The 27,707-nt window shown below is 37.3% G+C and overlaps 1 protein-coding gene across 2 annotated transcripts; it reads left to right on the top strand.

Moving 5' to 3' along the window:
* The first annotated feature begins 329 nt into the window (after positions 1 to 329).
* LOC121977479 (uncharacterized protein YnbD-like) lies at positions 330 to 27,707 on the top strand. 2 transcript variants are annotated; one of them, XR_006110863.1, is made up of 4 exons: positions 330 to 643; positions 11,511 to 12,083; positions 12,176 to 12,248; positions 27,350 to 27,471. XR_006110863.1 is itself a non-coding variant. In XM_042530031.1 (3 exons), exons 2-3 carry the CDS (start codon positions 11,546 to 11,548, stop codon positions 27,526 to 27,528), a joined length of 717 nt encoding a protein of 238 aa, XP_042385965.1. In that variant the 5' UTR covers positions 330 to 643; positions 11,511 to 11,545; the 3' UTR covers positions 27,529 to 27,707. The 2 variants fall into 2 exon arrangements, 1 of the variants encoding a protein (XP_042385965.1); XM_042530031.1 differs by lacking the exon at positions 12,176 to 12,248 and having other exon boundaries at positions 27,350 to 27,707.

Here is a 27,707-nt window from a genome sequence, read left to right as displayed (position 1 = left end):
GTGCCATATCGTTACACCATATATCCTGAAGGGCGATTTCTGTGGCATTAGTCCATCTACTTTCCTAGTTCATGTAGGTTGATCCATTATTAGGATAAATTAAATAATACTCACGATGAATAGCCGGATCAGTCAAAACATTCTTAAATAAATGGTCTATTAAAAACAAATAATTTAACGAAATTAAAGAATGCGTCCTATCCATCACTGCCCCTGTGCAGTTCGCTTTAAATTGTTATTATTTGAAGGATGTTTGAAATGATGATAATAATCCAACAAATGGAGCCAGGCCAAGCATATCTTTGCCTTCATCGTGAAAATAGAAAAAAAAAAAACAAAAAAGGAGAAGAATCCAAGTGCCTTCAGGGCAAGGCAACCACTTGTACGTCCACCGTTTCTGGGCATCCGACAGCATACGAGGGGAGCTCGCGGTGGACCGGTGCTGCGGACGGCGATCCACGCCTGTCGGCACTTACACAGGGATCCACGGCTTACTCTTCACCTCCTCCTCTTCAACTTCCTCTTCCTCTTCCTCCTCGTAAATTGCTTTTAGCCATTCAATCGCTCGTTTTTTTTTCTTCCCATTTCGCCAAGTGAACTACTCCGGCTCAATCGTCGACGTGATTTTCAACTGCTTTTTCAGGTACGCTACAAGTTCAAAAAATAAGCAGCTTGATTTTGAGATTGGGTGCATTCTGTTGTTTTGACTGATTCAGGTTTTCATTTTGTCGGTGTGTAAATAAGCAGCTTGATCTTGTCATTCGGCGTATTCTGTTGTTAGATCAAAATATATGGGATGAAAACAAGAATGCATTAAGCCTGTAATGATTTAATCTACCTTTTGAACTTGGATTGTTTTTGTCAAAACGAAGTAGCTGGTGTTGTCTGCTAACTAATTCTATCCATTTGAATGGTAGTACCAATCATTTTTGAAAATTAATTTTTGGCAGATCGAAATGATTATTTGAGTTTAACTTAAACCTTTGTCTAAACATCAAAACTACTAAGTCGGACTCAAGCACTTGAGTGTGATAGTACCAACAATCTCCTCAATGCCTTTTTCTCCCCAAGTATTATTCAATTATTCGATCTCAAACACATATAGCATGATTACACTAATAAATATAACCCTCAATTCCTTAAAAATTCCCCTATTTTGTCTCAACATGACTAAACTAGATTATCCCCATTTAAAAATTTGCTTCAACTCTAAACTGGCCCAAACAAATCCAAATTGCTCCCAGTTTAAACACATATAACTCTAAACACCATGCCTTTTAAATGCAATTCAACTTCAACTTGACGACCGAAATCTAATTTGTTATTCGGTTCAATTCAACTAGTCGTCAAAAGAATTTAAAATATAGCAATTTAATTATGACAAAAAAATCGTATATAAACAACTCTTAGACCATTTTTTTTCCCTTCTTCCTTCTCCGTGCCTTAAAAATCTTTTAATTCAAAAAACTCTGATGATCCCCGGACATTTTTCTAAATCTACATATACATATACATATATATTTTAAAATTTGTCGTTAGACATTTGTTGGACTTCTTTATTATTTGTGCAGGCACAAATGCCTTGCAACTTGAATATATGTTACAGCTAGCTAGCTTAAAGTTAGATGAATTGCATTGTGCACAAGTCTTGAACTAGTTACTCTTTCTGGCTAACTTGAGAACTTACACAAAGTGTGACGCTCTAAATTAGACACCTAAAATGCCATTGACTATGTGTCAGCATCCTTTCATGATTGATTAAGATCAAGCCTTTTAATCTTTGAAGTGGATGCACTTCTACGTTCATATAGCTATACCAAAACTATCCTTGTAGATATTTATACTTGACATTTTGTTTGAATTTCATTGTGAACGACTTGATCTTTCTTTATCCTACAATACCCAAGCAAGTTAGTTTGGATGATATTTTTTCAATGTTTGTGTTCACTCTTTTGATTTATTTCCACTTACTGAACTTATAAGATATGAAGTTTTTATAAGTTGATTTCTTTGTTTGACAAATTTAATCAGTGAGCTTCATCACTATCCTAGCACAAGTCATTTGGATTTCATTTATTGTAAGACCTTTTATTAGTGGATCCATCAAATTTTAGCCCAACCTAACAAAATCAATGATAATTATATTATCCTAGTTTAGATTTCTCACATTGCGGTGTCTTAGTCTAATATTCTTAGACTTACCATTATATACATTGAAATAAGTTGTAGATAATATAGGTAAGCTATCAAAATGTAGATATGTTATATAAGATTAGGGTAAATTGGAATATCCAATTGTAGACCTCTTAGCCATTATGTTTCCTTTCATTTGCTAATAATGCCACAAACATCAATATCATGACTAGGGATGACAATTTTCCCCACGGGCTTGGGGCCCGTGGGGAAAACCCAAAACGGTGGCGGGTTCGGGGAGACATTTTGGGTATGGGTTCGAGTTCATGGAAATTTTTTGGTATAGGTTCGAGTTTGGGGCGGGTATGAGAATGCTATCCCCATCCTCGAACCTGCCCCAATACAGGAAAAGCTTATGATTTCTAATCAGGAAACTCTTATCCCCAACCCCGCGGGGATTAAATCCCCATCCCCGGCCCCATCCCCGCTTCAAATGGCCATTGACTTGGGGTCCTTATCAAGGTTGAAAATTCACCCACGATCCTCTAAATTGGTTATTTAACTTGCATTCGAGTAACCTTATAATGCTTTTGAAACCTCACCATAACATCTTATAGTCCAATTTCCTCTTTAGAGATTTCATTATTTTAATAGCATTTCAATGAACTTGTTCAAAATTTCTAGTATAGTTATTAAACTGCCTACTGTAAACATGATATTCGATGGAGTTCATGTCATGGCATCAAATAACTAAACACCTTTGAATGCTCATCTTTTGATTCCACTCCATTATTATGAAGTAGCTTAATTGCTGGATTTGTCAAACTACTCATTGGTGTGCAGTTAAAGAAATGAAGATTCTAAAGCATGTCCTTGGCGGAGTGTAACATTTAGTCTACATAATATTACTATTTTCTCCTAATGCCAAATCTGACACTATCTTCTCTTAAATGTTTCTTTTCAAAGCTAATGGAAAAGATAATTTAGTTTTCTTAAAATTTTAACATTAGCATTAGTAAACATATCATTAAGGTATAAACATATTATGATAAAGCTAAAACCATGAAGAGTACTACTAGCTCGCACATGCTATGATCTTGTCCCCAAACCAAACCATTTGTTTTTTTTAAAATTTCAAACTGAATTAAAACCATTTTGACTCGGTTTGAAACGAAACCAAAATCTTTGATTTAGTTTCATTTTTGTCTATTTTCAAACCATTAAGTAAATAATAAATATAAATGAAGCAAAAACTAATTTTGAGCACCAAGCCTATTGGGATTAATACTAAAAACTGTTATAATTTAAGATTTTTTAAGGATTTGGAATATAAAAAAGCAAATAACAATTTGAAATCATATTAATGATCATACTAATTTATTTATATATATATATACACATTATAAAAGCTATACTGATTGATCAAGTTGATTATAACAATTTGTGCGAGTTGAAACCAAAAACAAATTGAAACTAATAATTTTACTAGTATATAGAACAAAATTGAAGAAAACCGGGAAGATTAAATGGAAAAAAAACTAGAAGAAGAGGAATTGCTATTCTTCATTTTCAACTAGACATTACATCAATAAATAGAAGATACAAAGTACTAAAATAGGAACAAATAAAAGAAAGGAACATAAGACATGGAAATTACTATAATCAATTATTTCCTGATTTTCCAAGATTCTTTCCTAATTCTATGCAATCATTATCCCAAAGATTATTTCATGATTTCCAAATATTAGTTCCTGATTTTATGCAATCAAGATCTTCTAATTTTCCAACACTCCCCCTCAAGTTGGTGCATAAATATCAATCATGTCCAACTTGCTTATTAACTGTTCAAAGTTGAGACTTGCAAGTCCCTTCGTCAAGATGTTAGCTATTTGTTGGTTAGAAGGTACAAATGGTTCCCGCTTCAATTTTCTCCTTTATAAAATGTTGATCAATCTCAATGAGTTTCGTTCTATTATGTTGGATTGGATTATGAGCAATGCTTATTGCGGCCTTATTATTACAGTATAACTTCAATGGAAGTTCTATAGGTTTCTTGAGCTCTTTAAGGATTTTGTATATCCCCAACACCTCACAAACTCGCTAAACCATTGCTCTAAACTCAGCTTCTTCACTACTTCTGAGTACAACACTTTGTTTCTTACTTCTCCATGTTACTAGGTTTCCCCATACAAAGGTGCAGTATCCTAAAGTGGATCTTCTATCATTAACCGACCCTGCCCTATCTACATCAGTAAATACATCAACACTCCTTTGATTAGCCTTTATGAAAATTAGACTTTTTCCAGGAGTAGTGTTCAAATATCACAGAATTATATAAACAGTCTTAAGATGTTCTTTAAATGGTGCATGCATGAACTGACTTACAATGCTGACTGAAAAACAATGTCTGGCCGAGTATGAGATCGGTAAATTAGTTTCCCAACTAACCTTTGGTATCTAATGGTATCAACAGGAACACTTCCTTTTTCCTAGAGTTTTATATTAGGATCCATGGGAGTCTCTGCGAGTCTTTAACTGCTCATTCCTGTTTCCTCCAAGAGATCAAGGATATACTTCCATTGAGAGACAATAATATCTTCTCTAGAGCGAGTGACTTCCATATTAAGGAAATACCTTAATGTTCCCAAATCCTTAATCTCAAATTCAACTGCTAAGCTTTTCTTCAGTCTTTCCACTTCAATCACATCATTGTCTGTGAGAATAATATCATCTGCATACAGTATCAGTATAGAAATCTTTCCTTCGGTGGAAAATTTTAAGAACAATGTATGATTTGTTTGTCCTTGAGTGTATCCTTGCTTCTTGATTGATTAAGTAAATTTCACAAACCAAGCTCTCGGAGACTGCTTGAGACCGTATAAAAACTTTCTTAATTTACACACCTTTGAGCTGAATTTCTCCTCAAAGCTTGGTCGACTATCCATGTACACCTCCTCTTCTAAATCACCATTGAGGAAGACATTTTATATATCTAATTGCATCAAAGACTAGTCTAGATTAGCAGCAATAGATAAAAGTACTCTCACCGTATTTAGTTTTGCAACAAGAGCAAATGTCTTAGAGTAATCAACACGATAGGTTTGAGTGAACCATGGTTTAAAGTGCCGTGCCGAAACGGTCGAAACGGGCGAAACGTCTCGTTCCGCTCGACGACCGGCACCGGCACGACCCCGACACCAGACCCACAACAGGTGCGACGTGTTGCGTGACCCCGTGGTCACAGCAGAGGGGTCGCTCGACCCTGCAACAGTAGCGGAGAGGTCGCATAACAATTATTTTTATTTTAATTTTTTTTCTCATATTTTATATGAAGTTTTTGTGGTCATTGTAGAAATTCCATTTACACTGCAGCTAATATCTTCCTTTGAAGAAAAAGAAATATCAAAATCTCACAATTTACAATCTAATCATTCAATACATTTTTTTAGAGGATAAATTATTACATTTAAATTATCCATCCGATATACTGATACCTTATCTCGTCCATATAAAAATCTTGGTCCAAATAATTCACTCTTGAATCTAAAATATTCTCTTTTTATATTTATTGTAGTTCATTCTCCACGAATATTATAATTGGAATAGTCTCATTATTCTAAAAAAAATCTATTTACGTGAGATTGTACGTGCTAAATTATTAGACGCGGTTTGAATGCAGGTGTCTGGATTAATAATTTTTAAAAATTAATATTTTCTCAAAAAAAAAAAACTATACGTCACCATCCAAATTATTAATCTTAAATATTATAAACATTAAAAATATTATAAACATTAAAAAAATTATTAACTTAAACAAATTATAATCTAATTTTTAAATTTTAAAATCGTAAATTATTAGAAGAGAAATTTTATTAACTCAAATATATTATAATTCAACCCATAAATTTTAAAATCTTAAAAGTTAAATACATATAATATACTTTAAATAAATAAATAAACCTTCCGCCAACTCAGGTGCCTGGATTAACTCTCGTGTCTGTACAGTGACCCAACATTTGATCTATATAGAGTAATCTTGTGTGTATATATAATATATGTCTTTCGTTGCCGCCGTGGAGACATCGTGCGACCCTGCGATCATAGCAGAGGGGTCACGCGACCAATGTGGTCGCACCGAAGGAGTCATGCAATCCCCGCAGCCATGGCTGGTCGCGCAACCCTGCGACAACACCGAAGTCGTGCAGGCTCGCGAGTAGTGTCGGATTTCAGATTTTTTTAATTAAACTAATGTTAATTATTTTAATTAACTCCTAGCTATGGTGGAGATAATCTAAAGAGACTTTATTAAACCCTAATGAAATTATCTAATTAATTTTATATTTCATTTATTTTAATTTAAAAATTATAATAAAATTTTTATTTATTTATTTATCTATTTTCATATATTTTCTTTTTTTTTAAAAGATTATTTTTTATCTTGTTTATTTTTAAAATATTTATATTAAATATTTTAGTTTTTAATTAATATATTTTATATTTAAAAAATATCGAAACTATATCGGCACGACACGATACGGTAGATGATACTGAAACTGTATCGTTCCGGTCCAGGACCGAAACGTCGGCATGGGTCGAAATTTTAAACTTTGGAGTGAACCCTTTGGCCACCAATCTAGCCTTATAGCTCTCCACTGATCTATCTAAGTTATACTTCATAGTGAAAACTCACTTACATCTCGCAGTTCTTTTCTCTGTTGGCAGTGTGACAATCTTCTAAGTATTATTCTTTTCAAGAGCTCTCATCTCCTTAAGCACAGCTTCCTTCCACTTTGGAACTTGTAGGGCTTCTTGTACATTTTTAGGAATGTCTATACAGGATAATTGAGAACAAAAAGTGACAAGAGATGAAGACAAATTGGAATATGACACAAACTTAGATGTAGGATGTTTGGTACAAGATCTATCACCTTTTTTAAGAGCTATTGATGTTAGACTCAAATTGACTATCAGACTTTGGAAGAGAATTATCAGTACTAGGATGCAGATTCTTCCTTGGCTCAGAATCATGGCTCGGAATCACGGCTATGCTGTAGAGATGATTCATCTTTTCCTTTCTGATGATTTCTTTCTCAAGTAGACGATTCCCTTACAAGTTTGTTCTCCTTCCTTGAATCTATTACCTATCATATCATGTTGTGGCATTGTACTAGGCCCCAAGGCATAGCACAGCTGGGGGCATATGGTTTCTTGGCCGAGAGGTCCAGGGCTCGGTCCTCAGCGTGCCATTACCTAGGGTTAGCGTCCTGGCCATACGCTTTCAGCTGTGTACCTATATTTACCTCCCTCCATATCCGTGGGGTTGGCTCTAGGGGGCCGCTGATGTGGCAGTTCCACATGTTGTGGCATTGTACTAGGTTTTCACAATTTTATTTTTTAGATTTTTTTATTATCAAATGTAGGCCTGGATTTAGTAGAAACATCGCTCATTATGAGAGGAGTTTCAAAGAATGATTCTTCACCATTTGTTATTTGTGCAGAGGTAGTAGATTCAAATTTAAACATATCATTTGACAAAACTATATCATTAAAGCTAGTAAATGAATCTTCCCTTGAACTCTCCCCCTGAAAGTGAATGTCCTTAAAAAAGGTTGTGTTTCAAAAAATGTGACATCCATTGTCACAATTTTTTTTTATATCGGATCATAACACTTATAACCTTTTTGCGTAGGGGAGTAACCCACGAAGACACATTTTCTTGCCCTTGGCTCAAGTTTTCCGGTTATCCTATGTTTGTGAACAAAAGCCGTGCAACCAAATATTTTTAATGGTAAATTAGTTGAAAGATGAATAGTAGGAAACATGTTGTAAATGTATTGAATGGAGTCTTAAATTATAGAACTTTAGATGACTTTCTATTAATTAAATATGTAGCAGTTAAAATAGCTTCACCTCACAAATATTTCGATACTTTGGTTGAAAAAAGTAATGATCGGGTTACCTCCAAGATGTGTTTATTTTTTCTTTCAGTAATACCATTTTGTTGAGATGTATTTATACACAAACTGTGATGAACTATTCCCTTTTCAAGGAAAAAATTTCCTAAGATCATGTTAAAATACTTCTTCCCATTATCACTTTTAAAAATCTATATGTTAGTTTGAAATTGAGTTTGCACTAGATTGAAAATTTTTTTAAAGACTTGTTCAACTTCTAGTTTTTCCTTTAATAAATACACCGAGCAAAGTCGGAGTATGATCATTAGTAAATGTGATAAACCATTTCTTATTAGAGGGGGTGCTTATCTTATTAGGACTCCAAACATGACTGTGAATTATGGTAAATGGTTTTGATGGCTTGTATGGCTATGAAGGGAAGAATGTGTGCTGGTGTTTTACAATCTTACATAGTTCACAATGAAACAATGATGAATCTTTATTGTGAAACAATTTAAGTAACAAGTACTTTAAATATAGAAAACTAGGATGCCCTAATCTAAAATGCCATAACATAATATTACTATTCAAAATAGAAATAGATTTAAAGCAGGAACCTCTTGGTTGAGATTGTTTTCTTGATTCAGATCCATCTTCAAGGAAGTAGAGTCCTCCACTCTGTTTAGTACTCTATCAATCATCCTCCTTGAGGTCAAATCCTGGAATACATAGTGAGATGAAAAGAAATTAGCTTGATAATTTTGATCATGAACCAATTTACTGATAGATAAAAGGTTACAAGACAACTTTGGAACATGAAGAACATTATTTAGAGTGAACATAGGCGATACTACAATAGAACTATTTCCTGCAATGGCTAAAGAGAGTTATCTGCAATCTTAATTTTTGGTTACCTGCACAAGGTCTATATGAAGAGAGAAGGTTTGACATTCCTATCATATGATTAGTTGCACCTGAGTCAATGATCCAGACACAATTAGAATTAACACTAAGGAAGGTTGTTGTCATGCAATTACCTTTTTGAGCAATTGAACAAGAATGGTTTTTCTAAGACTCAAGGAGATAATAGTTTGAAGTGCACGACCTTCACTATCAGTTCTTTTCTTCCAATTTTTGGGCTTCCCATGGATTTTCTAGCATGTTTCTCGTATGTGCCATGGGTGTTTACAATGGTCGCACCATGGTTTTCCAAAACTTTTGCCATCGTCCTCTTGAAAACCTTTAGTAACAAGGGCAGAGCTTTCCAAACATGAATTAGTAGAGACTAAGGTAGATTTGTTAAGCATAACCATTTGTCAAGCTTTTTCTCTTCGGACTTCTGATATAACTACACGGATCGTTGGTAGAGTTGTCTTTCCCAAGATTTGACCCTTTACTTCATCTAGATCTTTTTTTAGTCCCGCCAAGAAAATAAACACCTGATCATTCTCTTGCGGTTTCATAAAACGAACACTATCATCAACACAATTCTAAATATTATCATAGCATAGATCTAGTTCTTGCCACAATGTCATGAATTCATTATAGTAAGAAGTCACATCACGTTCCCCTTACTTTGCTTGCCATAGCATTGATTTTAGGCTAAAAATTTGCAAAGAGCTCTCCAAATCTGAATAAGTGTCTCTAGCTGCCTCCCACATCTCTTTGGGTAGGAACATAAATGACTTTCCGATAGGGGGCTTCATAGAATTGACTAACCATGCAATAAGGAGTGAATTTTAAGATTTCCAGCCTTTAAATCTAGAGTCTCCATCAGTTGGTTTTATCACTTCTCCCGTAACATATTCAAGTTTACCTTTCCCTTCTAAAACCAGGCGCAGAATTTGTGACCATTCTATATAGTTTTTCCTGTTAAGACGTTGAATATTAACTTGGAGTGAATTAGAGAATATCTCTGTCGAACCATTGAAAGATACTAGTGGATTTAAATTTGAGTTGACAGTCGTTTCTTCTCCAAACACCATCAAATCTCTACTCGTGGTGCCGATTAAGGCAGTCTTCCATGAATGTTGATTTGCCATGAAAAAAAATAAACCCTAGATGGAACCTAGGGCTCTGATACCATGAAGAAAACGGGGACGATTGAAGAAAAAAATTAGAAAAGAGAAATTGTTATTCTTCATTTTTAACTAGACATTACATCAATAAATAGAAGATACAAAGTGTTGAAATAGGAACAAATAAAAGAAAGGAAACATAAGAAATGAAAATTGCTAAAATCAATTATTTCCTGATTTCCCAAGATTCTTTCTTGATTCTATGTAATCATTATCTCAAAGATTATTTCCTGATTTCCAGAAATTATTTTCTAATTTTATGCAATTAGGATCCTAATTTTCCAACAAAAACCAAATTAAAAAACTGAATGATTCATTTGGTGTATTGGTTTGGAGTTATAGATGCTCACCCCAACCTCTAGGATAGGACTAGATTCTTCACTCGACCCTCTATGGCTTGTACTATTGAGTATGAGCTCATAGTCAACATGGAGAAGAAATAAGATCACTAAAATCCAGCCGTTGGAATGTGCAAATCTACTGGGCAAAGCTTCATCTGCAACTCTGCAAGGAAGGAGAGGACGACTAGAGGTGAAGCAGAAGATTGTTGCTTGTTGTGAATCAATTTAATTTGATTGAAATCTACATAACCCAGTCTAGTTTCTAAATAGACTCATTCAAACTCTTTTGTGGGACTATATATCTTTGGCTGCACCCTTTTATTTTGATCTTGACAACTTGGATTACTTGGATATCCAAATTACACTAGATCAAGAATTGATTCATTGAGATCAATTGGGCCGAAACTAGACCATTAGCGTGTGCAAACGATTGGCCAACTGATTATTCTACATGGCATTCTAGATGAAGGTCAATGTTTGTGGAAATAAATTAAATGTGTGCTTCAACCTGACTTGCAGAGATACAAAGTGAAGAGTATGTCAATGAAGCTATATTGCGTCACATGTGCACCACGTAGGCCTTTACCATGTATAACTGTGAGCGCTATGTGTGTTGTATCTGTCGTGTGTGATGCACATGCCTCCATTATATGTGGAACAACTTTATTAGTGCATCCATATTTAAATATTATAATCTCACTTAATTTGTGGCAAATCACGTAATCTCCCTAATGTGAGACAAATCACGTGCAAGTTTTCCATGTGCTTCATGAACTCTCTTTTTCTTTTTCCTGTTTCAAAAATCCTTTTGAGGCTTTTGCTTTCAAAAATTACCACAATTTTTTGGTTTTTGTGATCGAATATGTTCTTTATAACTGAGCTTTTGTCTTGTAATATTTTCTTCATCTCTACTTGCTGTAATGTAGAGAAATTCCTTAGCAAACTTATCGATGGGGATTTTCTGTCATAATTTTCATTTCCTATTATTTTTATGAGTAAAAAGATATCTTTCTTGTTTCCATGTGATTGCTTTTACTTAATTACACACACTTGTTTTTATTTAGGTAAAAATACCAAAGGTTGTTGCTCAATAAAGAAAATGGGAATATCGAAGGTTATGGGATGTGTGTCAACAATTCTCCTCTCTACATCTGTCTTCCTCAAGAAATCCGGCAGAACTTACACAGCAGTGCCACTTCTACTAAGTGCTTTGGTTGGGTACACAGTCTCGATTGCATCTCATCCGGCTGTAAATTTGCCTTTAATCCTTGGAAAGAGCTCCCATGGGAGTTTCCCTCTTTGGTCAAAGTTTCTTTTTGCCCCATATCTATTGACAGTTCGAGTATATACTGTTTTCAAAAGGATGAAGAGGAGGGAGTCATTGTATGATGAAATTGTTGAGGGACTCTATCTTGGAGGGTGGCCTACTTCATTGAGTCGTTTGCCTCCGGGTGACCCCGTGGTTATCGATTGCACATGTGAATTACCGAGGACCTATTTTGTTCCTGCAGAATCTTATCTTTGCATCCCTTTGTGGGATTCAAGGTCTCCTGATCCAACGCAAATTGAATGTGCTGTCCATTGGGGATGCCAAAAGAGATCTGAAAAGAAACCAGTCTACATCCATTGTGCAAATGGTCAGTTATTGCATCCTTTTCATTTAATTATTTGGCAATGCTGATTTCTTTCACGTAGGAAATCTATCTAATAATGCTTTAGTTGAACATAGAGCGCGCTAGTTTGTAGCATGGAAATTCGTTCATCAAGAGAAACAATATGAAAATGTACTGGGCAGGCATTAGGTGAGTTTTCCTTGGAATGTTTTGATTTGAGAAATGAAAGCAGTTAAGTATGTGTGTGCATATATTATCTAATGTATAATATTAGGTAAGTTTCACAAATTCCTTTAAATCAAAGCCTTAAGTTTCATGGCCTCCTAAACTAGTCACAACCATCTGGAAGCATTTGTAGAGTTCAATATAATTGAATGCCTTTATAAACTTGTTGAAAATTATATTAGTTGAAAACTTGTCTAATACATGGGATCCTAACCCCTTTATATAGAATGATAAGATGACTTATTGCCATAAAATAATATACTTTTCTAAACAAACTTATTTTAGAACAATAAACGGAACTTATTACTCTAGTATATCTCATAATTTATGAAATGTTTCAGCCTATATATGGTTTTATAAAATATGTTTTTCATACTCCCCTCTAGCTAGTAAATAGATATTTATCATTCCTTGCTTAGATATATTACTTTAAAACACTAATCTACTTAACCCTTTAGTAACTATATCTTCAAGTTGTCCATGTGTAGATATGTAAAAGGTCTACTCTCTATTCTCCTTGATGAAGTGACAATCAATTTCAATATGTTTTGTTTGATTATGTTGTACTAAATTATGAGTTATGTGAATCACAGACTTATTATCTCAATAAACTTTCATTGGGTCATCTTACTTAGATTTTCAAGTCTTCTAAGCAAAATAATTTGCACACACCTTGAGCCATTGCTCACAATTTTGCCTTTGTATTAAACCGCACTACCAAATGTTATATCTTACTCCTTCATGTCTTTTGAATAGAAAAGCCTTTCTTGTTGTTCCTTTAAAATAATATAATACTTGGTGCAACCATTGATACATTTCCTTATCTCCTATGACATCTTTCTCTACTATTTCAAGTAAGGTTTAAAATCTTGACCCGTGTCAAAGTTTTGGTCCTGGACTAGAATGATACACTTTCGATACCGTATTGTATTATGCCGATATAGTTTTGATATTTTTTAAATATAAAATATATAAACTAAAAATAAACAATTAATCTAAATATTTTTTAATATATATATATATATATATATATATATATATATATATATATTAATTAATTAATGGGATAATTTTATTAGGGTTTGATTAAGACTATTTAAATTATTCCAACTATAGTTAGGAGTTGACTGAAATTATTAACTTAAGTTTTTTTAAATTAAAAGCTAAGTTTATTGTTCAACCTTCTTTGTCCTGCTCCGTGCCATGTTTTGCATGGCCAGAGGCCCATGTGTGGCATTTGCAGCGGGCGCGAGGCCCGTTGTGGCCTTCGCGGTGGCCTCAAGGCCATCGCGCAACCATTACAAGGCCTCTATAGCGGCCGCGAGGCGTGCGCGATGAGTGTGCGACGTCTCCATTGTCGTGGTACCTCAGGCGTGCTGATACCGGTTTTGGTCGGTGGGCAAAACGAAATATTTCTCCCTTATCGGGTGACATGACACGACATTTTAAACCTTGATTGGGAGATAAAGATGTCTTGCTTAGAGTGAGCTATCTTGTCTATCTGTTTAAGGACAGTAACATATTTATGTTGGGAGATAAAGATGCCTTGTTTATAGTGAATCACATCATCTTTTTGCATTGATATATCATCAACATATATTGAGAGTATTGCGACTTCCCCTGTGGAACTCTTAGGCGGTATGAACTTAAGTTCAGTCCTTACAAATATTTATTTGGAGCCAAAAGTAAAAAATTCTTAGGATACATGGTGACTGAGCGGGGGATAGAAAGCTAATCCGAGCAAAGTACAGGCGCTTCAAGATATGGCTCCACCACGTAACATGAAGGAGGCACAGAGGTTAATCAGTCGGATCACTGCTCTATCACGCTTTATCTCTTGATCGGCCAATCGAAGTCTTCCTTTCTTCAAGATACTCCGTTAGGCTACTAAGTTCCAATGGGATGAAGATTGTGACAAGACGTTTAAAGAATTAAAAAATTATTTGTCTACTTTGCCTGTATTAGCCAAACCAATAGTGGGAGAGACTTTATGGGTTTATCTGTCAGCTAATGAGCATGCTATTGGCTCAGTTTTTGTGAGGCAAGAGGGAAACGAACAACAACCTGTGTATTTCTTAAGTCATTTATTAAAAGGAGTCGAGTGTCGCTACACCGCACTCGAGAAATTGGCTTACGGATTGATTCTGGCCGTTCGGAGATTGTGTCCTTACTTCTTATCACACCCAATCATAGTACTAACTAACAACACTTTGGGTCGAGTGCTCATTAACCCGGAGGCATCAAGACGACTTATTAAATGGACAACTGAACTTAGTAAATATGATATACAGTATCAACCCCGAGTAACAATCAAAGTTCAAGCCTTAGCCGATTTTATAACAGAAATACAAGGTCTAAAAAAAGTAGAGACTTGGAAAATATATATTGATGGGTCTTTTACCCAGCAAGGCAATGGAATAGGAATTCTTCTTATATCACCAAGGGAAGATCGAATGCAACTATCTGTTCGATTAAATTACATAGCTACTAACAATGAGGCAAAGTATGAGGCGTTAATAGTAGGATTACAAGCTACAAGGCATGTAGGAGCCACTCGGGTTTTGATTTATTCTGATTCTCAGTTGGCAGTACAGTAACTAACAGACAATTTTGAAATCAATAGTGAGAGACTCAAATTTATACTATTAACAAGCTACAAGGCATGTAGGAGTCACTCGGGTTTTGATTTATTCTGATTCTCAGTTGGCAGCACAGTAACTAACAGACAATTTTAAAATCAATAGTGAGAGACTCAAATTATATGCAGAAGCATTTGATAAGTTGAAAGCTGGATTCTAAGAAGTAAATATACAGAAGATTGCCCGATCAGGTAATCAAGTAGCAGATGAACTAGCTAAATTGGCTTCCTCTATAATACAGACCTGTGGAGCAAACAGTGTTGGTATCTTGTATTGAGCAACAAGCTGATGTGGAGATATAAGGTGATTGGAGGGCATCAATCATCATGTTTTTATAGTAAGGTATCTTGCTAGCTGACGGAGAGCAAGCACGTGTATTTAAGAAGAGAGCTAGTCGATATACTATGGTAGGGGATCAGTTATATAAAAGGACTTTCTCTAGTCCCCTACTCAAGTGTGTCGGACTAGATGATATGCAGTATATTCTACATGAAGTGCATTAGGGTTCTTGTGGTAATTATGTGGGAGGGCGATCTCTTGCTAGAAAAATATTATTAGCTGGATATTTTTAGCCAACTTACAAGCGGATGCTGCTCAACTTGTAAGAACATGTTTATTTTGTCAGAAACATTAGAATATTCGTCATCATCCCACTGAATTATTGAAGACCATGTCCCTTTGATTAGTGGGGGATGAATATAGTGGGACCATTTTCTATTGTATGAGCATACCGTACGACTCCTCGAGAATTGACAGGGATAACTTCGTTTCATTTAATATATAGTGGTGAAGCAGTGGTCCCAATTGAAATCAGAGTTGAATCTGATCGAAGGCGTTTGTATGATGAAGATAATTCAGAGCGACGCCTTATGGAGCTCGATCTGGTAGAAGAAGTGCGGGACAAGGTAGCAACTCGGCTTATATCCTACCGCCAATGAGGCAAAATTATAACAAAAAGGTTAGTCCCAGGTTCTTTCAAGTAGGTGATTTAATTTGGAAGCGTATCAAACCAGTCGGGTATGTTAACAAATTAGAGCCGCAATGAGGAGAACCCTATAAAGTGATACAAAAACTTACTTTGGGCTCATATTATCTCCAAGATGTAGATGGAAGAAATCTTGAACAACCTTGGAGTGTTAACCATTTACAGCCTTATTGAACATAACAAGAATGCTTGTGATCTATTTATACATGGTGTTTAGTTCTCTGGTGTAATTAATGGAAAGCACGAATGCTATTATGAGGAAATATACACATTTTCTTGAACAAATATATTGGTTTCCCTTCATGTAGTCGATCGGGGATCTTAAGGAGTGACCGGACAGACTCCCTTAAGGGGAACTGGAGACTTAGGCTCCCTTAAGGGGAACCGGAGACTTTAAACCTTCACGCAGTCTATCGAGGGCCTTAAGGGGTGATCGGACAGACTCTCTTAAGGGGAATAAGAGACTTTAAACCTTTATGCAGTCGATCGGGGACTTTAAGGGGTGACTGGACAGGCTCCTTTAAGGGGAACCGGAGATTTTAAACCTTCATGCAGTCGATCGGGAATCTTAAGGGGTGACCGGACAAACTCTTTTAAGGGGAACCGGAGACTTTAAACTTTCATGCAGTCGATCGGGGACCTTAAGAGATGACCAGACAGACTCTCTTAAGGGGAACCGGAGACTTTAAACCTTCATTTAGTCGATCAGGGATCTTAAGGGGTGATCGGACATGCTCCCTTAAGGGGAACCAGAGATTTTAAACCTTCAGTTAGTCGATCGGAGACCTTAAGGGGTGACTGGATAGACTCCCATAAGGGGAACCAGACACTTTAAACCTCCAGTTAGTCGATCGAGGACTTTAAGGGGTGATCGGGCAGGGAACCGGAGACTTTAAACCCTCAACAAGTTAATCAAAGCATATGGATTGTGAATATTATATTTATCTCACTTCTTTCGGTGGTATAAGGCCGATCGATTCATCATGTATAGTTACTTTGTCTGGGAATATATGCTTGACCGACTTATTAGACAGGTTGAGAGTTCTTTATATGAACAAAGCGTTTAGCCTATCATAGAAGCCCGGAGATCACGAGGAAGAATTCATTCAGCATTATATACCACTCAGGAGATAACTATGAGGTCTACTTCTTTTGATTATAATTTCTTTATGGGATTTTTCTACAAGATATATGTGGCGAATATATTGAAGGAGTTGATTTATATGGATACTTGTGTGGTTCCGAAGACATGGGAAGCTACACAAGGAAAGACAGGTAATTGCAAATTTTTATTAATATTTGATATATAACAAGTAGTGTACAATAGTAATAAAATGATAAGAAAGTATAAATACAAGATTTTAAGTTCATTCAAATATACTCAGGAAGTCTTTTGGGAGCTCCTTGTTTAGTCGTCGGTGATTTACAAATAAGGGAGGAGGTTCTCTCGATAGGTAGCCCCCCTCTCTTAATTGTCGAACTACCCCTTCAACAGAATGGGTAAGGGTTCCTACGATGGGCTGAGTATATTCCTTACCAAACTCAGGGAAATCTAAATAGGATCTGCACCTGCTTTCCCAGCGCTCCTCCTCACTTGCCTTATATGTCTGGAGTTCAGATTGTAGGCTATCCTTTTCTCCCTGTAGGGTAGTTTTCTCTGCTTTAACATTCTCTAGCTCTTTCAAAAGTGAACTTATCTGCGAATCTTGGGCTCGTAGTCTTTCCTGTTATTGAAACAAGGTAAAATATTTAGAGATTAATTCTTGAGCTAGCTCAGGAGACATAGAGTCATGGGATGCTTGTAATTATTCAAAAAGAGTAGTTTTGTAGGATAAATTTGAGAGAGCTTTGTCTTTCAGAGATTTCTCTACCCTGAGTTGAGATGTATTCCGCTGTAATTAAAGTTCCAAGTCTTTCTTTTCTTCTTCTCGAGATTGTAGTAATTGACGACAATCTTATAAGGCTTTCTCTAGGCAAGCGTTGAGTTCAGCTTGTGAATTTACTTTGCCTCGTAGCTGATTGAGTTCATCATTAGGGAGGTTGGAGGTAGTGTGTAATTCCTCCACTTTGTCTTTTAAAACTCGATTAGTCCTTTCCAAATCCGCAGCTAGTTGACCCAAATGTAAGCTCGAGGTGTAGAACTAAAATAAGATAGCAGCATAGTTATACTTTATAACCATAGATGTTACACTTTATAACCATGGACAAAGGAAATTCAATTACAAACTTACTGCAGTAGCTTGGCGGTTGTGATCATCAGCACGTTTAGAAATGGTGCACTCCCTCATATGTGTTTGAGAATGCATCCATGACTCAGCTAAGATACCTTTTAGCCGAAGTATCCCACTTGAGGCAGGAATGGGTGTCTGACGAAGCTAGGATGGTAACCATGAGATTGTTTAAAAAGTATGGAGGAGCTGGTGGAAATTGAGGGTTGTGAAGAAGAAGAAGGAGGGAGTTCAGAAGTGGCCAAGGAAGCTTGTGAAGATGGATAAGGAGGTGTAAGGTCACTCGATGAAGGATCTTGTTCAATGGGTGTTTCAATAGGGCCAAGAATGATTGATCTCCTGCAAGGGATTCTTTTGGCATGGGGTCTGGTGGGAGAAGAAGTTAAAGCCTGAAGAAGGGGCAATGAAGCCACAGGTACAATTGGGGTCGCCTCAAGTGAAGGAACAACTGGAGGAATACCATGAGACATAGGAATGAGAAGCCCTGATCTTATCATATTGAGTGTAGAACTGGAATGAGCATATGTAGGAGGCGCAGATTCCTTACCTCTAGTATAGGAGATTTCGGAGGGAGTAATAGGAATCTGCTCAAAAGTAGCTACGGTGGAGATAAGTGGACATGAGGATGAGGTACGGGGTTTCTTATGCTTCACAATGAAGGGATCTTCCTGTTCTGATGAGCTTGAGAATTCCTTGAGTTGCGCAGATGGAGGTAGTAAACCAAGAGAAGAGGAAGGATGATTGAGACAGCGATCCCTTAATAAGTCTTCCCCCATTCTAGTCAAGATTGCTCTTGTTAGACGAATATTCTTGTACATGAAAGCGGGAAGGATAGCATCGGCTAGAGAAAAGAGAAACTCATGTTAGGAACAATATGAAAATGACAAAAAAATATATATAAGGAGAATATTCTTATCAAAGGGGACGTCTAAGGCTGTGTCGGCTGGGTTGAGACCAAAGACAAATAATAAATCTTCTGCGATTAAGGCTGGTAGGTTAAACTTTGCACCTTTCAATTTTCCCATAGAAGAGCGAAGGACGGGATCTTCAAAAATATTGCCTAATTGGGGAATAGGGGGGAAGGTTTCGCTGTCAGGTTATCGAATATGGTGGATGAGAAGGAAGGTGCATAAAAAAGAAATTGTCCCGCCATTCTCCTTGAGGTGGAATTCTATGGAATAGAGTGGCTTTAGGCGTGATTAAAACTTAAATAAGCTATCTTCCACTTGATGGGGAATGAAGAAATGGTGGAACAGGCGAGGAGATAAAGGAAAGTCAAGTAAGTGAGAAATGACTGTTGGACCCCGTGGTAATTTTGATGTGATCAACCAAGTTGGTTAGGTCCTGCTGTGTTTGATCCCTGTGTTTGAGTGTGCAGGAGTTTAGGAGCACAGGAAGTCGAGCGGAAGACGCAGCTAGTGAGAAGGACGACACAGGAAGGGAGCCGACGGGCTCGGTGCGTCCGAAGGACGAGAAAGCTACGGAAGAGTACTCCGGTGGGCGTGAAGAGCGTGCGCGGCGTTCGAGGGACGTTAAACCGGGACGGAAGGCTGCTCGAGGAGAAGACCGGGAATTGGGTTCGGGTGAGCCCTATTCCGGTTGACCGTAATCACCCAAAAGAACGGAGCTTCGGAAGCCAAAGCGAAGAAAAAAAGGAGTCAAAAGAGGTTGAAAATTACTGTAGCAGGAAGTTATTGTAGCAGAAGTTACTATAGCTTGAAGGTGCCTTGAAAATTGAAGGCGCCTTCATTGCTTGTTGAAGGCGCCTTGAGCCAGGTCAGAATGACCGTTCGAGCACCGGATAGAATTCTATCCACTCACCGAGCTGGAGGCACCTTGGACCTTGTTGGAGGCGCCTTGGACCCTCGGGATAGAATTTCCAGAGGCTATTTAAAGGCCCCTGGAGCTAGGAATTAAACAACAACTCAAGCATTCAATCTGTAAGCAATTCCTAAGCAACTAGTGAGCTTCCAAAGTGTAAAAAGCTTCTCCGCCTTCAGAGAAGGAGATTTTTCTTACTGCGCTTTTTCTACTGTCCTGGATTAACAACCTCCTTGGTTGTAACCAGGTTAAATCCCTTAGTCTCTTCTGTTTCTATTTCTTTTTCTGTTTCTTTGAATTTAGTTGCTATTATTTTATTGCTGCATTAATTTCTGAGTTGAAATCCGAGGAGGGTATTTTTATTTTTGTTTTCAGCAATTCACCCCCCTCTTGTCGGTCTCCGCTGCACTTACAATGACAACAAAACCAACCATAATAGAAAATGATTGGGGGATGAGTTATTCAGGGGAAGGTCAAAATATCTACTAACATCAATAAAAAAGGGATGAATAGGAAACCTAAAACCCGTTCCCAGAAGATTGGCACATTCTCCGAAGGAGGGAGGTGAGGATGATCCTTTGAAGTAGGAGCGACTAGGTAAGGAGGAAAACTATAGTTCCATTGAAGCTCATAGGCCTCTTGTACAGTAAATCTGGAAGAACATTGAGTGTATCATTCATCGGATGTCGATATTGTTAACAGGATCAGTAGGAACAAGAAGAAAAGCTAGCGGAAGGCGAAGAATAATAAATAGGCAAACTGGAGGAAGAAGACGAATTGTTAGGAATTTTCCTCTTTTTTGCTCTTAAAAGCCTTAGCAAGGTATCGAAAAAGGTGTTTTAAGTAGGAATGTTAGATCGAGGTGATAAAAAAAGTGGGGGCAAGGGGAACCGTTGGATGAATTGATAAAGCGGCGGATATAACGAGATGGGTACACTTCAGATGTCATGGACACACGTGTCACCAATAGGAAAACAGTATTGGTAATCGACACAAAAGATTATGTTCCCAAGATATTAGAGCCATTACCAAGGTTAAACTTAAAAGTTCCAAAATCCCAAGAACGACCAAATATTTATAATATAAAACATGAGTTATATGCTTTTTGTATTATAAATTCGGTTAGCCATAATAGGTAGATCAGGTCTTAAAGCCAATTCAAAACATATATACGTATAAACTCCATCGGCCATTATGAGCCAATCGAGTCTTAAAGTTATTTCAAAATATATATATATATATTCGGTCGGCCGATAAGGGCCAGACGAGTATTAAGTTTGAGCGAAAATAAATACAGAAGTAAACAAACCCGGTCGGTTAATAAAAGGCAGACAAAGGTTACTATCGAGAAATAATAAGTATGGATTAAAATAAAGGTAATCCTCCTATAGAAGACTAATGAATAATAAACCTAAAGACAATGGAACAAATCCGAGCGAATATTAAAAGCTAAATGAATGCCAATTCTGATTAAAAAACAAATATTAACTCAATTCTTCAGTAATAAAATCAAATCAACTGCAGAAAAAATCAACATAACCTCATCTAAGTATACAAATTTCTAGATACTTAATGGATAAGGATAAAACCAAATTGTGCAACTATTTGAAACATCATAAGAAAGGGCTAATGATTAAAATTGTTAAAAAAGATTCTGCATTACAAAGATACGTTGGGGATTCGATCAGTTTAGGAAACAAATCAGGAGGTCAGGTCTTAAGTAATCTCCTACGATCAAGGAAATTAGCTGGAGGGTCGGAAGCCAGATATTCTTTTTCTTTTAATTGTTCTATGACCTCATCAGCCCCATGATTGAAAGCCTTGACGATGGAAGCAGCGATAGGAGCATTGAATTCAGGAGATTCGAGAAGTATTTTTTTCTTCTTTTCGAATCGGTCATCTTCACCCTCCTGATAGTCTGTTAGATTATCTTGAGAAGCTTTCAGTTCAGTCTCCTTAGAAGAGATGCTTGCTTGGGCTTCGGTTAAGGATGAATGTAGAGAGGTTATCTTTGTGTCCTTAGAGTGTAACTCGGAAACTTTAGCAGCCAATTCTAAAGCATGAGTATCCTTCAATGCTTGTGTCTGAGATGATAACTAAGCATTCTCTGTAGTAAGCTTATCTAGTCTTGATGTCAGCTCAGTGCGAAGATTGATCTCTGATTTAACTTGAGACTCAAAGTTTTTTGCAGAGGTTCTCGATTGACTCAGGTTTTTAGATTCCTCCTCAAGTAGTTTGCGAGTCTCTTGTAACTGTGTGGACAACTCAAATATCTCTATTGAGGCTTGGGAAGAAGATGCTTCAGGAGCTTGCTGCCTCAATGTATCATTCTCTCAGCCAAGTCATATAGTCGACGGGCTATACTCATATTAGTGACCCAGCGCTATAGAATGAAAAATTATTAGTAAAGTGCATTAGTGAGAAAATAATTGAAAGAAGAGCATTTTTCCTTAGTTTCCTCGAAAGAGAATTTATCGGCCAACTCAGCGGAAGTGAGCTTTTCAAGCAGTTGGCGAGTCTCTGCCCAAACCTTTGTTAAAGAACTTCCTAATAATATTGAAATGGTGGAAGAAGATGTGGATGAGGATGATAAGGAAGTGTGAAGTGAGGGCGGAGAGAAGAGAAGAAAAGGAGGATCCTGAGTTTCTTAGAGAGGTAGAGGAATTTGTTCTGGGAAAGTCATGACAAACTCAGGATCCGAGCTAATACTATGAGTTAGGGGGTCCCCCTGTGGCTGGATAGATGGTGGAGAGAGAATAGGATATAAGGAATATAAGATGGGTTTAGGAGAAGTGGTTTGAACATCTCCTTTGGATATATTTCCAGGGACAGAAATAGTCCGTTTCTTGGGGAGGGGCACTAAGGTTAATCTGCGCCCGGGGCATTTTTCCTTAGGAGTAGCTTCTGGCATTTGCTCTTGTGTTTCCAAAGGAGTGTCTTCTGGCAATGGAGGTGAATTTGTAGGTGTTTCCCTGGGAATGGTTTGAGAGATAGAAGCGACTGCAAGCTGGATGGAGGGTTCAGGCAAAGGAGCAGCAGAAGGTTGATCTTACTCGGCATTAAGCTCTGCATTGAGTTCTTGTTCCTTGGCCGATAATGCCTCCTCTTCTAGGCCGATTTCCTTGTCAACCAAAGCTTCAAATACAACATCCACTACAACAAATAAATAGTATTTTAGTTAGTAAAAAAGTAATGGTTAAAATATCATAACTTACCAAAGGAACATCACAATTTCTTTTGAACAGGGCTCAGGCCAAAAGGTATAGAAGATCGCTACGTATCCATTTGTAAATGTAAAAGCGATGACCAAGTAATCTGTTGGAATAATTAGAGAATACTGGTTGTTGATAAAGTTCTTTTATATTAGGAAGAGGGGGGAAAGAAGATTGCCATGAGGTAGACCATGTGATAGATCTATGAAATTTTATGAAGAAGAAGCGTGATTTCCAACCTTTATTGGATGAAGACATGTCTTCAAAGAATACAATCTTGGGACAAGACTGGAAAAGAAATACTCCTGGTTCTGATTTTTTAGGGTAGGAGAACATGAAGAAATTTTGAGAAGTAGGAGGGATACTGAAAAGACAAAATATGTATAGCCCACATAGATATCGAAAAGCATTTGGGGCAAATTTTTGTAAAGGAATAACAAAATATTGACTTATCTTCGCTAAGAATGGAGGAATAGGGAAGCGTAAACCTGCCACTAATTGATCCTTGAAGAAGGTAACATAATTATCAGGAGGAAGATAAGGATAAACATCAGGTTGAGGGACCTTGATACGATACTCTTTAGGGATTTCATACTGAGAACGAATGGAAGTTCGATCAGCAGTATCAAAGGAGGAATGGGTTTCAGCGTACCAAGGAACTAGTGACTCCTCAGCCATTGCGAAAAACAGAAATACTTAAGGGATAGACGACTTGCTAGGTCCTTAAGTAAGGGAGGTAGCAGAAGAAGGTCAAGGAAGATGAAGAAGCGTGGGTTGTTGGAAAAAGTCGAAAAAGAGAATCGCCAGAAAGTGAGTTGAGGAAGACGAAGAGTAAAGAAATGAAAAAGATTTAGGGTTTTAGGGCGGTATAAGGATCACTGTTAAATTGAAACGGCTCGTGATAGGAGAAGCATTGATTTGCTAAGAAGAATGTGATAGGGCATTGATAAAGAAGCATGTTAAAGGTTGCTTTAAGAAATAGGAAAAAATGCTACGTGGCGCTCACCCATGCAGAGGCATTTATGATGGACAGAACAGACCAAATCATATGCTAAGATGTCATATCTTCGAGCATCTCCAACATTCTCTTTCCGTTGAAGGATCAATTACCAATGAAACAATTTTGAAAAATCGCTCGACTCTCAAGGTATAGTCAAGAGAGAAGAGAAAAGGAAAACATAAAACAATAAGTTAGACGAGTAGAACAAACAAACAAAATTGAGACTCGTGTCTAGTCAGTCGGTCATACTTCCTTCGACTAGACTTGAAGGGGAGGCTAGAGTGATATAGGTTATGATAGACCGGCCTGTCGAATGAAGTAGAAGTCATGGTCGAGAAAGATAGAAGGGGTATATAGCTTGGTGAATGTATGATTAATAGGAAAATGAATAACCAAATAAAAGGCTTTTTGCAGGCGCTCGGTCAATCGAAGCCCGACCGAGCGTAAAGGTACTTACTCTTATACAGTTTTTAGTATATTACCGGTCGAGTGAAGGCCGAGCAAACACTAATGTTCTTACATGTGCTCGACCGGACAAGGCCTGACCGAGCATAAAGGTATTTAGCTTTATAAAGCTTTTAGTATATTAACGGCCGAGTGAAAGCCAAGCGAGTACCAATGTGTTTATATGTGCTCGACCGGACAAAGCCCGATGAGCATAAAGGTATTTAGCCTTATAAAGCTTTTAGTATATTACCGGTCGAGTGAAAGCCGAGCGAGCACCAATGTGCTTACATGTGCTCGGTTGGACAAAGCCCGATCGAGCATAAAGGTATTTGGCCTTATAAATCTTTTAGTATATTATCGGCCAAGTGAAGGCCGCGCGAGCACCAATGTGGTTACATATGCTTGGCCGGATAATGCTCGACCGAGCATAAAGGTATTTAGCCTTATAAAGCTTTTAGTATATTATCGCCCGAGTGAAGGTCGAGCGAGCACCAATGTGTTTACATATACTCGGCCGGACAAAGCTCGACCCAACATAAAGGTATTTAGCCTTATAAAGTTTTTAGTATATTACCGGCCGAGTGAAGGCTGAGCGAGCACCAATGTGCTTACATGCGCTCGACCGGACAAAGCCCGACTGAGCATAAAGGTATTTGGCCTTATAAAGCTTTTAGTATATTACTGGCTGAGTAAAGGCCGAGCGAACACCAATGTGCTTGCATGCGCTTGGTTGGATAAATTTTGATCGAGCACAAAGGCACTTGGCCTTATAAAGCTTTTAGTATATTACCGGTCGAGTAAAGATCGAGTGAGCACCAATGTGCTTATATGCGCTTGGCCGAACGAAGCCCGACTGAGCGTAAAGGTGCTCAGCCTTATAAAGCTTATAGTACATTCCCAGCAGGAACATGCTCAACAGAAGATATTCTCATTATATATGCGACCGACTTGAATGACCGACCAGAACATGCTTAATAGAGGGTATTCTCATTATATATGCGATCGGCTTGAATGACCGGCCAGAACATGCTTAACAGAGGGTCATTATATATGCGATCGACTTGAATGACCGGCCAGAACATGCTTAACAGAGGGTATTCTCATTATATATACGATCGACTTGAATGACCGGTCGAGACATATTTAACAGAAGTACATAAGTATGATAGCCTGACAAATTTGGCGGGAAATATCTTCGAGAAGCTTCTTCAGTTATAGTGACGTGTTCTTATGCATACTTTATCATGAATATGAGTCACAAACGACAAAAAAAGTACATCTGGGGTAAAAAAAAATTCCTTAAAGGATTATTACACGAAGTCTAGAGGATGACTACATCTTCTAACAAACTCTAACAAACTGGGGACCACCTCATGACTACGAAAGTTATATGAGGTAGTATAAAAAGGGGGATCCTCTCCGTTGGCAAAGTACGCAAACTATAGCATCTAAAACTTTGTTTCTAAGTACTTTCGTTACTGTACTTCTTCTTCTGCTTCCACCTTCGAGAGAGGAGAACTGACTTGAGCGTCGGAGGGCCTAGCCAGGGATCCCCACTCCGGTCATAGTTGATTAATGCTTTGTTGGCTCGTCTCACTGTACGCAGGACTGTTAAGAAGCTTTTCAAGATCCCCAGGAGTGTATTTTCATCAGAAACTACCGTTCACCGGAGTCACCGCACCACCTCGTAGATTTCGGACAGGATCAGTAAAGATGATATTTGTAGAGTTTTTCTTTATGGTTTCACCAATATGCCATATAAAGACTTGAATGCCTAACCTTCAACCTACCATTGATTGCGACTTTAATTTTTGTCACTAAAACGTCAACCCCACATTGCTTATGTTGTTTTACCTTCGAAAGATAAAAATACATGCGGGAAAAGAGTAAAGGATAGAAAATGAAGGAAAGGAAAGACAAATAGTATTTCTGTAGTTTATTTCCTTGGAGGTATCGAAACAAGAAGGAAGAAAAATAGTTATAGAATACCCTCATCTTCTTCTAAATGCAAAGATCAAATGACAAACAGACAAGTGGGAAATTGCTTGAGCATCTTGCCGTTGCACCATAGCCTGGGGGGCTAGTTGCAACACTTTTGTAGTTGGGTTAGTTTGAGATAGAGGTAATAGCTATTGCTTCTGATGATAATTTCTGCAGATTTTGAGGGAACAAGGATGATAATTTTTCACCACTTTTTTATTCTATCCAAATTTTCCTCTGCTAAGTGAAGGAAAAAATCCCCCCCCCCTTTCATTTTCCTCTCTTCTCCTTTGTTTCTCAAAGAAACACAAATTAAAGGTAACAAGTATTTACTGCCTATGTTAGAAAGAAATATATCATCAAGGAAGATCATCATAACCTAAAGTAGTTATTTCACTATGTAGCTAAAGTAGTAGATGGTTATAAAATTCCAAATGATGAAAGAATGACTAACGCATTTAGTTGGCAATTCACAATATTTTTTTTATAACAATTTGATATTTTTCTGGCCAGGAATGATTGAATTACTAGAAGGGATAGTACTGATGAAAACTAGTGATACTACTATTCTTTCATCTTTTGGAATGCCTGGATTTGAGAATTAGTTTTTGAATATGTGAATTCTTGTGCTAATCAGCTTGAAGATATTGAGCACATCCAAAAATGCTGCATATTTGTTCAGTTTGTCAATTGTTAATCTTTGTCTCACCTTATTTCACCACTTGATTCTTGCTAATGATTGGTCGACAACAGGCCACGGCAGAAGTGTTTGTGTTATGTGCGCACTCCTCGTTGAGTTAGGAGTGGCTGAAAGTTGGAAAGATGCGGAAAAGATGATACGCGTGAAGCGTCCTTTGATTAGAATGAATGCTCATCACAGGAGAAGGTTAGAAGAATGGTCAAAACGCCGCATTGTATCACCAACTAAATAACTGGGAGGTAGTATTAGGCCAAATATAGTTTCATTGAGAGTGAGTGAAGGTACCTTATTTTCCCCCTAAAGTTCTTTAATCTTGTTTACATGATGTTTGATTTATTTGTCTAAATGATGGACTCTGCTGTACCATTTCTTTATGTTTGAGTTCAATTTCATCCCAAGTAGTTGACCAAA

This window comes from Zingiber officinale, chromosome 4B, assembly GCF_018446385.1.
Source record: "Zingiber officinale cultivar Zhangliang chromosome 4B, Zo_v1.1, whole genome shotgun sequence".
In the NCBI taxonomy this organism is placed as follows: Eukaryota; Viridiplantae; Streptophyta; class Magnoliopsida; order Zingiberales; family Zingiberaceae; genus Zingiber; species Zingiber officinale.
Note: the sequence above shows the minus strand (reverse complement) of the source record. Positions and strands in the feature narration are given on the sequence as shown.

What these genes read in the sequence shown, in the direction of transcription:
- LOC121977479 (XM_042530031.1), top strand. Translation starts at nt 11,546, where the DNA reads ATGGGAATATCGAAGGTTATGGGATGTGTGTCAACAATTCTCCTCTCT. An exon ending in CTACATCCATTGTGCAAATG is followed by an intron (nt 12,084 to 27,349) that starts GTCAGTTATTGC and finishes GGTCGACAACAG; the next exon opens with GCCACGGCAGAAGTGTTTGT.